Below are 12,341 nucleotides of genomic sequence, written 5' to 3'. Positions count from 1 at the left end.
CACTCATGTTCTTTGTAAATACTCTCAGTACTTGGTACCTTTTTTTTTAAATGAAAAATGAGAACTCTTCACAGTTTTTTAACCACATGATCACTGACCAATGGCAAAGTGTTAGAAATTCAGTTGGAATAGAAAAAAACATAAGCTAAGCGCAAATGTATCCCTGCACTTTTACAGACAGAATGCTCCTTTACAAAATAAATACCCTTTAACTAAATAGTAGTTTTTCATACTTGAAAATATTCTACAACATACTAGAGTGAATATACCCCTTCAGCATAGTGTCAGCTTGCTGCTGACCACTGTACTTTCAGAACATAATTTGACAAACTGCTGCTTAAATTAATACAAAACAACGTTTTCCACATATTCTTTGACTGCAGCAGAGTATACAAATAGGCATTCTGCATACAAAAATACTTTCCAGACAATTAGATTTGAAAATATCTAACACTTAAGAGCAAGCTGTGCAAACAGCAGAAAAGGAAATTACTGGAAAGCCAAGGCATCTTTTTTTCCAGGAATATTAGACAGAATATAACGAATGCGTCAGTACCGGTTTCAGTCGGCACATGGACAGCTTTCCACAAGCCCCTGCCCCACGTGGAAGAGAAGGCTAAGGAGGGATAAGGCACTACAGCACACACCTCCTCGTATAGGCAAATGCGTGCAACACGCTAATTCCAGCGGCATGGTGCTAGCTTTACGTGGAAAAACTACAAAACAGAAGACACTTGGATCCATTGAGGAAACCTTATTAAAAAGGTGCTACTGAGTTAACAGATCAGCCTCGTACTTATTCCTACAAGCCTGGAAACAAAACTTTACTGATAATTGAATTATATTTCTTTCTTTGTACGTTTAAAAAAGGCCTTCCCTACCAAACGTATGTTGCCATTCCTCTTAAAAGGTTTCTTGGCTGGCCAAATTTTTGTACGCTTTATGGTGGGTGCTGTCTTCTCTCGATGAAAGGGTTCTTTCCAGGGATACTACAGGAAGGAGCAGCCGAGGACCAAGAAGAGAAGACCCCGCCACGCACACTTGCACCTTGCAGCGCTTCCCTGGGCAGCGACTTCGCGCTGCGCTGGAGCCCACAAGCCAGATTTCACTCCCCTCCTCATGCTGCCGAAAGCTCCGATTCCAGAAGCACTGCCACAGACTGGCTTGTGTGTAGCACGGCTATGGGGCGTGTAATTAATGGTGACTCGTGGGAGGCCACGGCTGTTTCTGCCACAGCTAATCCCGGGCCCCCTGACAAGCGGCTTCGGTCCTGCCACCAGGGCCCGGTGCCGGAGGAGCGCCGCTGCCGGCACCCAGCAGGGAGGCACGGGGACGGGACGGTCACACCAAGGCGGCCGCTGTGACAAACAGCTCAACGCCAAGCACTTAGGGGTTAACTGTTTCCAGTTTACTTCCAGCTTCGACAGAGCCCTAACAAAGCCACACGACACACGGCAAAAAGATGAACTTCCACGTAACTACAGCACTGTGCCATGTTTTAGTTAAACCCAGCAAATACATGGAGCAAGAATAGTTCTAGGGAAGTCAGGAAAGACAACTAGGAAAGAGACCAATGTGCAAGATCTAATTAATTAATTACAGGAGCTCATCTGAACACGTGCAAATAAACTGCTGATCAGCCCACGTTCACCGGTCCCTTTAAGGAAGAAACGAGCACAAACCTTCATTGCTGGGTGGTGACACTGGGAGCAGGGTGCAACACACTGCTAAAGCATTTTCCTTCTCTAGGAGCGAAAAATTCCCCAAATGTAATAGAAAACATGCCAAGAGGCTAAGGCATGAATTGGGAGGGGGTTGGTCTGTTGGGTTTGGTACAGTACTGACATTAACAGGTTCTGTGCGGATGGCCCAATAAAAAACAAAATACTTTTCCATATATTTCTAGGTAATTTTTTTTAATGTTTGAATAGAAGTAATACGGTCTTTTATATTTTTTTTCTTTTTAGCCTCAGAAAAGCTTTTAACTATTTAGAATAAAACCCAATACAGAGGTGTCAGAAGTCATACCCATTGGATGCAGAAATTCTCCCCAGCGCACTGTTATTGTACTGCCACGTAACTTAGCCTTGGAGTGCCTCCTAGCTCCTCTCTCATTAAGCTGTAGGCCTTTTATAACCAATTAAAAAAAAAAGGTGAATGAGAGCTTTGCACCACCAGTAGCTGGCATATCACAGAGGGCATGGAATATCAGATGGTATTCTGAATCTCATTCATGAGAATACTTTTTTCTGCATAGCCACCTAATGATAAGAGTCAGTGTTGTTTTATTATTATTATTATTATTAATTTCTTTTTAATACAGACTAGAATCCCAAGGACAAGCAGGATGACATTGGAATAAATTTCACTCTGATTCTTCTGTCTTTATTATGCAAATGAATGCACGATTTAGCTTGTCAGGTTTGGCAATCAAGGCCCTTGAGAATGTCTGTAGCTAAAAACGTTCATTACAGCATACATGAATACTCCACACGACATCTACTAAAACCAGTCTCAAAGAATTGCATTCAGATACATAAACAATCAGGGCCTTACAACAGATACTATGATTTGTAATTGTTATTCAAATTCCAAACTGTACTACTACTGAGAAACATAACCGAAAAGTATTTCTCCGCGATAAATCCAATTTCGTACCATTGATACTACTCGAGATGAAAAAATTAGCAGTCATAAAAGCAGTGGCTTAAATCTAGCATTACAAAAATCCTTCTCCTCCCTTGCAAAATAGACGAGTTGCAGCGTGTAAGGTGGCACGTCATGCTCGGTTGTTATTACGCTGTATGCCTTCTCGGTAACTCTGACTTCTCCAGCATTTTGTTGCATTTCTTAAAACCTACACAGAACTCATTCAAGATGGAAAATCACTCTGCTGTGCTGAAGTCTTCAACAGTAAGAGATTCAACTGCACTGTACAATTTGTGGAACAATGTAAGGATTGTTTAAAACTGAATTAAGAGAGGCTGACGGCAGTCTGAGCTTCATATTTTTCAGGCTCAATTCTTGCAAAGAGACTTGAGCACACTGACACTATTTGCAGAGCTTTCCTGAAATCAATGAAGCTTCATTCAAGGTCTAGAACTGTGGCATCGATAACAAGAAAGGAGTCATAATTTATAGACAATACCCATTATAAAAGCTTCTGATGCCGCAAGTACACACAGTTTCCACAAATCTTTTTTAGCTTTCCTAAAACTAAGGTATTAATTGTCAATGAGTTTTGCAAGCAAGTAGGTCTACGAGGTGACATGTACTTTGCAAAAAGAAAAGCTGGTGTCTGAAAAGGATTTCCGCTAACCTTATGATTCGTCTGCTGAACATAAAAAGGAAACCTATAAACCTACAGTGCAGCTGGGCCGCATATTCTGCCATTGCCAAATGACAGGTGATCTGAAAAAAAAAATCTGTTTCTGTTAATCCTATTAAAAATAACTTGCAAACGCTTCTCAGCGGGGCTAAAAGAAAGACATTTTCTTCCGCCTTGCAATACCGTTTACACATCTTGCTATCAGGATACCTCCTGTTACTGAGGAAAGTATTAGTTACAGCCCAGAAGTCTACCACTCCTGTGCTCCCCACGTGCAAACACATACGCCGTGCAGTGACAAGCATCCCCAGTCAGTCTAAACTGGCCATCTTGAACAAAAGCTCTGAAGTAGGGAGTATCTGTTCCTAAGAATGATGATACCGAAAATCCTGTCCATCTTCAACAAGCAATCCTGTATTTCCCTGTATTTTCAAGTTTTTAAAGGTTCATTGTTTTTGTAATTAAGATTTTATACTAAATCTACATCACTGAAAACAGTAACATTCTTCTGTCTATGGCTGGCAGCAAATTATCAACAATTTACACAAAATCTATTTTTCTTTTATACTTTTAGAGATAAAAAAATAAGCTGTTACTGGCAAAATGCTCACATTTATTAAAAATATGCAGCCCCAATCAGCAAGGTGTGTCTACGTCTACATTTTATTCATGAACCCCACCTTGACAAATGCTTCTGGTGCTAAGCAAGATTAAATGCAAATGCAAAAAGCTTCCCTGAAAGAAAGAAACAACACCAAATAGAGCTACAGGAATAACAAACAGTACAACCTGATATGCTCTACCTGCTAACAAAGTTGAGATGAGCTAGGCCTCTCCTCTCACACCCATGGTGGCTGCCACTTGGAGAATTCTCAATAGGCTTTACAGGGACTTCTGGCAAGTTGTCTGGATACTAGGGGTAATACTGTCAGTCAGGCATTTTTACACTTCAAAACAGCATGGGAAATTCGAGAGAAACAAAAATAAACAAGCCAAAACCAAAACAACAGTTTATACCCTTCTCAATTAAAATCTGTAATGTGATGTAAATTTAGCTGCACTTTATTCGTACCTCTAGGGTATAAGATAAGCTTCTCCACATGCAAGCTTTTCACATTAATTTATAAAACATCACCTGGAAAGCTAAGAATAATCTTTATAAAAGCCACAGTGTAAGGGGAGAGGCAGGAGAGTGGCGGGGTGGAGGCATATTTCAACAAATAACCCCAGGACCGACAATTCCAAGTTCCCAGATAGCTCTGAAATGCAGTCCTGCCACGTACTGCTCCACGTATCCAACTGGGGGGCTGCAAGGAAGAGCATGATCTCAGTTATATCATCACTGTCAGCTCCCACAGATGGAAAGTCCTCCTGACATCTTCCAATATTTGAATATTTACTGTCAACAATCGAAAAATGTAGTTTCCGCTATTTGCTGCACGATTCCACTAGATATTTGTACACTAACTGGTTGCTACCCTGAAGTCAAGCATTATAAAAGCACTGGCCAAAAAAAAAAAAAAAAAGAAAAGAAAAAAACCACACCACAGCTTTCTGGTCATACAGAACCTCAGACTGGGTGGGACAGAGGATGCTTTTCACTACACTTGGCTTGAGCAACTGCTCCAAGATGTAAGCTGTAAGTACACGCTTAAAACCCACTGGGTGCACGGTGCACAATACACATCTGTGCCCAGAATACACACACAGTGCTCTCTTACTCAAGCTGTACAGCTGGGAGGCATGCCCAGCCTCCAGCATCACAACCGTGACCATCTACATGGCACAGGACAACCCTGGGGATCCTCCTGCCCTCGCCAGGGGGCATGCAGAGCCGGGGAGCAGCCCAGCTCCTGGGCAGGAACAGTGCAAGAGGGGATTCCAGAACTCCAGAGCGTTTCCCCGGCTGGCTGCTTTGCAAGCAGAGCAGGAATCACAGAGAATTGCTGGGGGAGCACTGTTTGTTTTTTAAATTCTTCTTCAAAGCGGGAAAAAAGGTTACTTAGTATCTCACAACATTATCACTCGCTCCCTGTGGCTCCCAGAGCTGGTTACAGCGGCAGGACGGACACCTCCTGTTGAGCACAGCCGTCCTCTCCAGGAGACGCCAGTCCTACTTCCAAAGACCCTCATTCGCCAAGTCCCATTCCACAACAGAAAGAGCACAAGAGAGCTTGGCAGGCGTTCTTCTAATGCCGGATGTTTAAATGCCATAAATAAGTTAGCAGGGAGCCCTGGAAGAGCATTGCTCCCGTAAGGGGCACCTGCCAACCGACCCTCCGCAGCCTGCCGGGGCACGTGCGGCTTTCTGGCTGGAGCCTGGGCCTTCAGACCAGTGACACCAAACCTCTCAGAAAAGAAGTTTGCTTTCTTTCTTTTTTTCTTTTTTAATAAAGTTTGCAATCAGAACAAGATGTCTGCTATGCTACAGTTTTCCCCTCATCATGCATTTTCTTGAACTGCCTGATGAAGATCTATAAATCATCTTAATGTGTTGTCACAATATCCAAATCAGCACTTCAGATTTTATTTGTCAACAAATTTGTGACAAGACTTCAGAGCAATGTACATATTCATCCATCTATTAAATCCTTATGGTATGCTATTAAAAATCTTTGCTCCCATTGTTTTTGCAGACGGTCCCACGCGTGCAGTAATCTGACAGATAAACACGTTACCATGGCAGCTGCCAAAATGAATGCCTTATTTCCTAAACTTGGCCATAACCCCAAACTTTTAATACAGCATCCAAATGTTTCATTCACTTGCTTTACATGATCACAACAGACCTTTTCTCCCTAAATATAGAAATACGTTGCAGGATCTGAATAAGCGCACTTTCCTCTTACACGGAGTTTTCCTCAAAATAGCATTTTAATAACTCATACCGACTTTATGACAAGTCCTTTTGTAGTTCTTGAGAACACGGTTAATAATACAGAAACAGAAAACCGCATAACAACGCCAGACACCAAAATATTAAAGATTCGTCACTATGAAAATCTAAAGCACAGTCACATTACAAAGCTGCATGGAAAACATTACTCATGTGGCAAAGACAAGCATTCAAAATTACAATTTCATCTCATTACTCACACTCACTTTAATTAAAATAATCACACCTTCTTAAAAATTACTGTCTCAATCACTGCACACGCTCCTCGTTTTATTGTTTGGAGAGCAAGACTTCACTTCCCCCAAGCCCACCACATATTTTCCAAAAGCTTCCACACAAGAAGTGTCTTCAAAGACAGCTTTCAAAACAAAAATACTAAATTTAACTAACAATTTGGGTTTTGAAACTAAAGATCAGAGGTTTTTCTGCAGTAAAGTCTTTCTGCATTTCAAATCCCTTCACCATGAACCAAGGAAAAGCACTAAATGCACAAAAATGCACAAAAATGCACAGGCACCACCCGCCCTCTGCCCCCCGCCTGCAGCCAGGCTGCTGGGCTCCAGCCCTTTCACATCACCTGGCCCAAACGGGTGGCGTCCTCACCTGCTCTCACACACAGCTGCAGTAAGGAGGAGGCCACAGCAACCACATAAAAGAAGCCCTATGGGGCACTCAGAATTACTACAATTTGTGTGGAATTAAAATAAAGATTAACTGAGAAGATGCCAGGCTGCCAAACTGCCTTGGTTTAAACAGCATTTCCTTTGCTGTAAGCTCGTTGTGCTTAGTAAACTCACTTCTAGTCTGCGTGTAAGAGGGCTTCTGCTTTAAATCTCAAAAAGATTATTTCTTCAAGCAGACCTGAGAGCATCCTGTCCTGCCAGTTGCAGTTACTGTATGGTTCAGAAGAACCATCTCCTGGGAATATTTGATTAAACGCAATTAATTCACAACAGAAAACGGCATTTGCAATCTCATCCTCGAGCCAGCTACCTTTCCACCCATCTCTGCCACTTCACCTGTTGCAAAAATAAATGAAATCACAACAACTCACACCTCACCACCACGGAGTTGCCCATAAAAAAATCATTTGAACTAGAATTGTTATTCGTACTAGTGCTGTTTTTTGGTTCATTGGTTGGTTTTGCTTGGGGGAAGTTTGGGGGGGGTTGGGGGGGGGAGGGACGGACGTGATTTTGTTTTTTTGGGGAGGGACTCACCATTTTACTCCTTCCCTTAGAAGCCGGCTCAGCCAGGGCGTTGAGCGGTGTGCCTTGGCTCTGGCTGCTTCCCATACCCAAGTGAGCCGTGGCTCTTGCTTTTGCTGGAAGGACAGCACAGTCAGGAAGGAGAAGAGTCCTGGTGGGACCCCTCTCTGCTAGCACGAGCATGCTCAGCGCTGCCCTGTCCCCTTCCAGCACACTGCGCGCTGGCTGCCTCATTCTGCTTCAGGCCGGGGAGAGGCCAGACCCAGCTTCCACTTAACGTGATGCTCACCATAAAACCTGTACCTCTCCTAGAGCTATCCTGAAGTTGTTTAGCTATGGTCAGAACTGAATCTCCTGCCACTCACGCTAGACCTTGAGCTCGCAGGGCGGTCTCCAGGCTCTCGTGCAGCTGGCTGCAGGACCCAAGGCAGCTCTGGGAACGGGGAGGGAGCGCAGCTCTGCTGGCTGCTCGTGGAAGGGCTTCCAGCTCTGATGCATGTCCTGGGAACTTACTCCTGTCTGATAAATCCTGAGGAGGTGACGACGTTGCACAAACAACGGTGCATTAAGCACCTCGAAGTACGTTCGGCCACCTACACAGAAAAGTAAGGAGCAAGCAGCAAAGGAAGAACTCGCCCCTCTGGGTGCAGGGCCTACACTACGGGGAAGCAGCACTGCTCACCTACTGATAGGGCACTTCATAAGTTTCTACATATGCCACTGCTATAACCAGGGACTGCTGAAAAACTGTCCAGTATTAATTTTCTTCTTAAGCAGGAAGTAAGCTTAAGACGTACGAGTTGTTTCCTTCGATCGCGGTACAAAAATAGATGCAAGTACAGATGACTTGACTGAAAGCCAGCTCCAGGTTAATTAGGTCACTTGCAAGTTGTTAACCAATGCCACTAACCCAATGCGGCGACAGCTCGCTCCTGCAACACCCAGCTCCTGTACGTACCACTTGTATGCTTAGAGATGTGCAGCGAGACATCAGAGGGGATTTCTGACAGCTGCCTCCCAGTCTACGAACTGTGACTGCCTACATTTTACATCTACAGTGAAGTTGTCCTTCTGAATCATTTACAACACAGTAATTATGACTAAAAAGGCATGGAAAGTTTACCTCTTTTATCTCTAAGCACATTTTGTGTAAGCAGAATCTTTCCTCTCTAATCATAAGAGAGGCTTCAAATACTGGATTACCATGGCCCATTTAAATTTTTATCAGTATGTTGACTATTGTTGTCTTTATATATATATATATATATATATATATATATTCTTATGTACTTAAATACTGTAATTATGTTGCTTTTTATGTTTACAGATAATCTATATCCTCAGAGTTATAAATAGTGTATTTGCCAATCTAAAACAAAGATGATGGTACAGAAGCAGGTACTTTACAGAAGAAAAAAAATAAGAAGTGATACACTTAATTTCTACCATAATAGCTCATGAGGCTTACAGTAAAGAAAATTTAGTAGCCTGTTGGATGGGAAGCTAGAAATGCTATCATAAACTTTTGCAATTGCTCCACCAGAACACACCATTTCAGCAGAAACAAATAAAATTTTTTTGCAAGATCGCCATAACAAAGCAAAACACAACTCTGATGTCATTTTATTTTCAAAACATTCACTGGCGTGGCAATAGATATCACTATGTATTACAGCAAAAATAGTTAGGGCACTGAATAAAACCACAAGTCAGATAAGCTAAGTCTGGATCGAGGGGACTAGAATCCAAGCTTTACTCAAAACCACACACGCTGATTTGGAGCTGTCTGCACAGTACTTCAAAACGGTGGTTATACTAATACACAACACCCCAACCTCCATACTGTTTCCAAGCCTTCAGCTACGACTGCCAATGACAACAGGTGGTTTTGTTGCAATTATTTATGAAAGTCTTGGTGAATTAACAGCCCTTATCTACTGAACAATGTTTTCCTAAAACCTAAAGCTTTTAAGTGAGAATGTTCAGCAATTCTGGTTTACTGAAATTGCAATCTAACTCCACTTGGCACCAGAGTAGAGGAATCAGTCAAGGATACAGTTTTAAACTCGACAGTTTTATCCTTAATTTTTGATCAGATAAACTTTTTTCCCATTTCAGTAATATGAAAAAAAAGAAACATGTAATCAATTTCAAATAAAATTGTGCCATGTCTTCATATTGCATACACCTTCATAATTTTGCAAACAGTACTATAATCAAAGTGTTCTTCAGGGATCACAGAACAATATGCAAAGTATAGCATCAGATTCAATACTGCATTTACCAGGCTTTCAAGTAGAAAGATTATATATTCAAAATCATTTGTTTCTCAAAACTGAGAGCAAGCAGCAGCAGCGTTCCTTGTACACAGAGATGAGGTTTTCATGGAGATTCTAACCAGCACACAACGGGGAATTCAGGAAATTCAATGCAAAAACATCATTTCAAGTAGCCCAAGGAACAGAGTACCTTAAAACAAAAAGTCCAGTATTGCATAACATTTTGCCAACCAAAAAAAAAGTGTACAAAAGGTAAATTCATACTTAGTTCCAGATTCCAATTAAAAATTTAAATTCTCCAATTCCAATTTAAATTTGAGTGGTGGTGGCAGTGGCATATGCCAGGGCTGTGGTTTGTGTGTTTTTTTTTTTGTTGTTGTTGTTGTTGTTGTTTTTTAACCTAGATAACCTAGATTTACTTTTTCAAAAGTTGATAATGTTCAAATAAAATTTATTGTTTTAATATTAAATATTTTTCTTCACAAATTATCCAATTAAATAGTGAAAAGGTCAACCAATTACAGACATTTCAGAAAGTGTAATTGATTGAAGAAATCCCAACGAATACTTCAAAAATAATAATAAGAGTTCAAAAGCAAGCTTACAAGCTTTCATAAATGAAAAAGGAATCACAGAACATCAACTCTTTTTGTAGGTCAAATGCCTTCTGTTTAAAAAATGAGCTTAATATAAAAAAGGAACTTAATATAATTACTTTTTTTCTACTACATATCAGACATTTTATATTGTTTTTGCTCAAAAAACATACACGACTCAGCCTTCATTACAGCAAAAGGTCAGATACTAAGATATCTGAAAATAAAACAAAGTACTTCAGATCCTGGTATTTTCTCTGTTTGAATTGGAAAAATAATTTAGAAAGTACAGAGAATAACATGGGACCAAATAATTAAAAAATATATCTATGACCTTCAGAGATATCTTAGACTTGGCACTTACCCCTCAGAGCAGGCAGCAGAGACCTCTCTTTCTTGTCATCACATTTATTACATTCACTGAAGTACAAAAGTAAAAAGACGTCCACAAGTACCCACATGAGAGAAGTGGCTAGAACCACCTTGCAGTAAACAAATCTCCTCATTGCTTTACTTTGTCGCTAGCTAAAATGCTAAAGAAAGACTGCAGTTGCTGAGATGTATCAACTCCCGCAGTTAAAATCCAACAGGAAAGCAGAGACAGGCATCCCACTGCAATTAAAAGAAATCAGGACATATTTAGCTAACAAGTACACACAGTCTGAATTGAAAAAAAACACATCTTAACACTGCACTTTCATATCAAGTATTTGTTTCTTTCCGTATACGCAGGTACTTTCTGTTTTCCAACGCAAGCTAAAGCCTTTCTACCATCTCCCCATGAATAGCAACCTTTTAAACTCGCATACTTCATGGGTAGTCTCCAAACATGCCTGCATTTAGAAGCACAATACTTTAATCATTCTAATGATATATATAATCATTCTAATGCAATGCAACAAATTTTAATAAAGAGCACACGAAAGGCCAAAGTAGTGGTAACAGATTGTGCTAACCAACATTCATCATTTTGCTGAACGTTAGACATTTACACAGAGAACAGAAGTTTCCTTTTTCCTCAAAGAAAGAGTTTATAATGCTACTTTATATAAGCTCTCTGAAGACCAGAAGCTTTTTTTTTTTTTAAATCTTGCATTAAAAAAAATTGCACACTGCCTTACCACCAAAAATACCTGCCAGAGAATATGGCACTTACCCATCTACATGTTTAGGCTCTTGTATAAAGTTTGGTCAACAAAAGCTAAGTGTGAGGGTCTCTATATTTAGTCTCTAATTTACGAAGTTATGTTGAGGGTATATTTAAACACCTTACTCTTACCATTATAAACTGCATTCCATGTCAGGAGTGGGAGTTCTGCTTCGGCCGTGTTCCCAAAGCACTGCCTCAGCACCGAACCACTGGATACTCTTCCAAGTGCCTACAAAACAACACAAACAGAAGGCATCCTTACCACCTGACTGCCTTTTCTAGAATAGAAACAAGGTGCTTGTGAAGAAAGCTCTCATAAGTTTTGTCCACATTTTAACCTACCTATCTTAACAAAGCTTCATTTTGTACATAACACTTCTCTATCTTAGTTTGGGTGGGTGAGGATAATTATAACAAACTAAGTTTCTCCATCCAGCTGTACCCCAAGGGGCAGATCGCCTGGTTTAACGAGTCGCTCCAGGCCCAGCTTTACATCCCTTGCCGTGTTACGTATGGTGAATCCCACATTACGTACGGTGAATCAGCGTCTGTCCCTTCCAGATCCATCGCCCCACAGCACACAGCCACAGACGCCTGCCACACACGGGCAGATGTGAGAGGATCACAGACACCACACCGAGTTCTCCCTCCTGTTCAACACGTGAAGAACAGTGCTAAGGGACCTTCCCTAAGGGGTCATTTTCATTTTAAATAGTTCCAAAATATTTTATAAGAAGTTTAAATTACATTTTAGTTGCAATTCATTTGAACAAACGAGATGGAAGAGAGTGAACAATACAGTTTTTCAAATTATTCTTTAAGTGCTATTTTACTATCCAATAGTCAATAAAGTTTTTCATCTGTCTTAAATGTAAATGCAGCCA

The 12,341-nt window shown here is 40.9% G+C and overlaps 1 protein-coding gene across 1 annotated transcript in view; it reads right to left on the bottom strand.

Moving 5' to 3' along the window:
* Nucleotides 1-12,103, bottom strand: part of GALNT13 (polypeptide N-acetylgalactosaminyltransferase 13) — a 110,952-nt gene extending 98,849 nt beyond the window's left edge. Inside the window, exons 1-3 of the mRNA XM_035566076.2 lie at nucleotides 11,993-12,103; nucleotides 11,587-11,686; nucleotides 10,672-10,919 (exon numbers count right to left, since the gene is read on the bottom strand). Coding sequence (XP_035421969.1) covers nucleotides 10,672-10,813 — 142 coding nt within the window. The 5' untranslated portion in view covers nucleotides 10,814-10,919; nucleotides 11,587-11,686; nucleotides 11,993-12,103. The remainder of the gene's footprint in view (nucleotides 1-10,671; nucleotides 10,920-11,586; nucleotides 11,687-11,992) is intronic.
* Between the last annotated feature and the right edge of the window lie 238 nt (nucleotides 12,104-12,341).

The sequence above is a fragment of the Cygnus atratus genome, chromosome 6, assembly GCF_013377495.2.
Source record: "Cygnus atratus isolate AKBS03 ecotype Queensland, Australia chromosome 6, CAtr_DNAZoo_HiC_assembly, whole genome shotgun sequence".
Lineage (NCBI taxonomy): Eukaryota > Metazoa > Chordata > Aves > Anseriformes > Anatidae > Cygnus > Cygnus atratus.
Note: the sequence above shows the minus strand (reverse complement) of the source record. Positions and strands in the feature narration are given on the sequence as shown.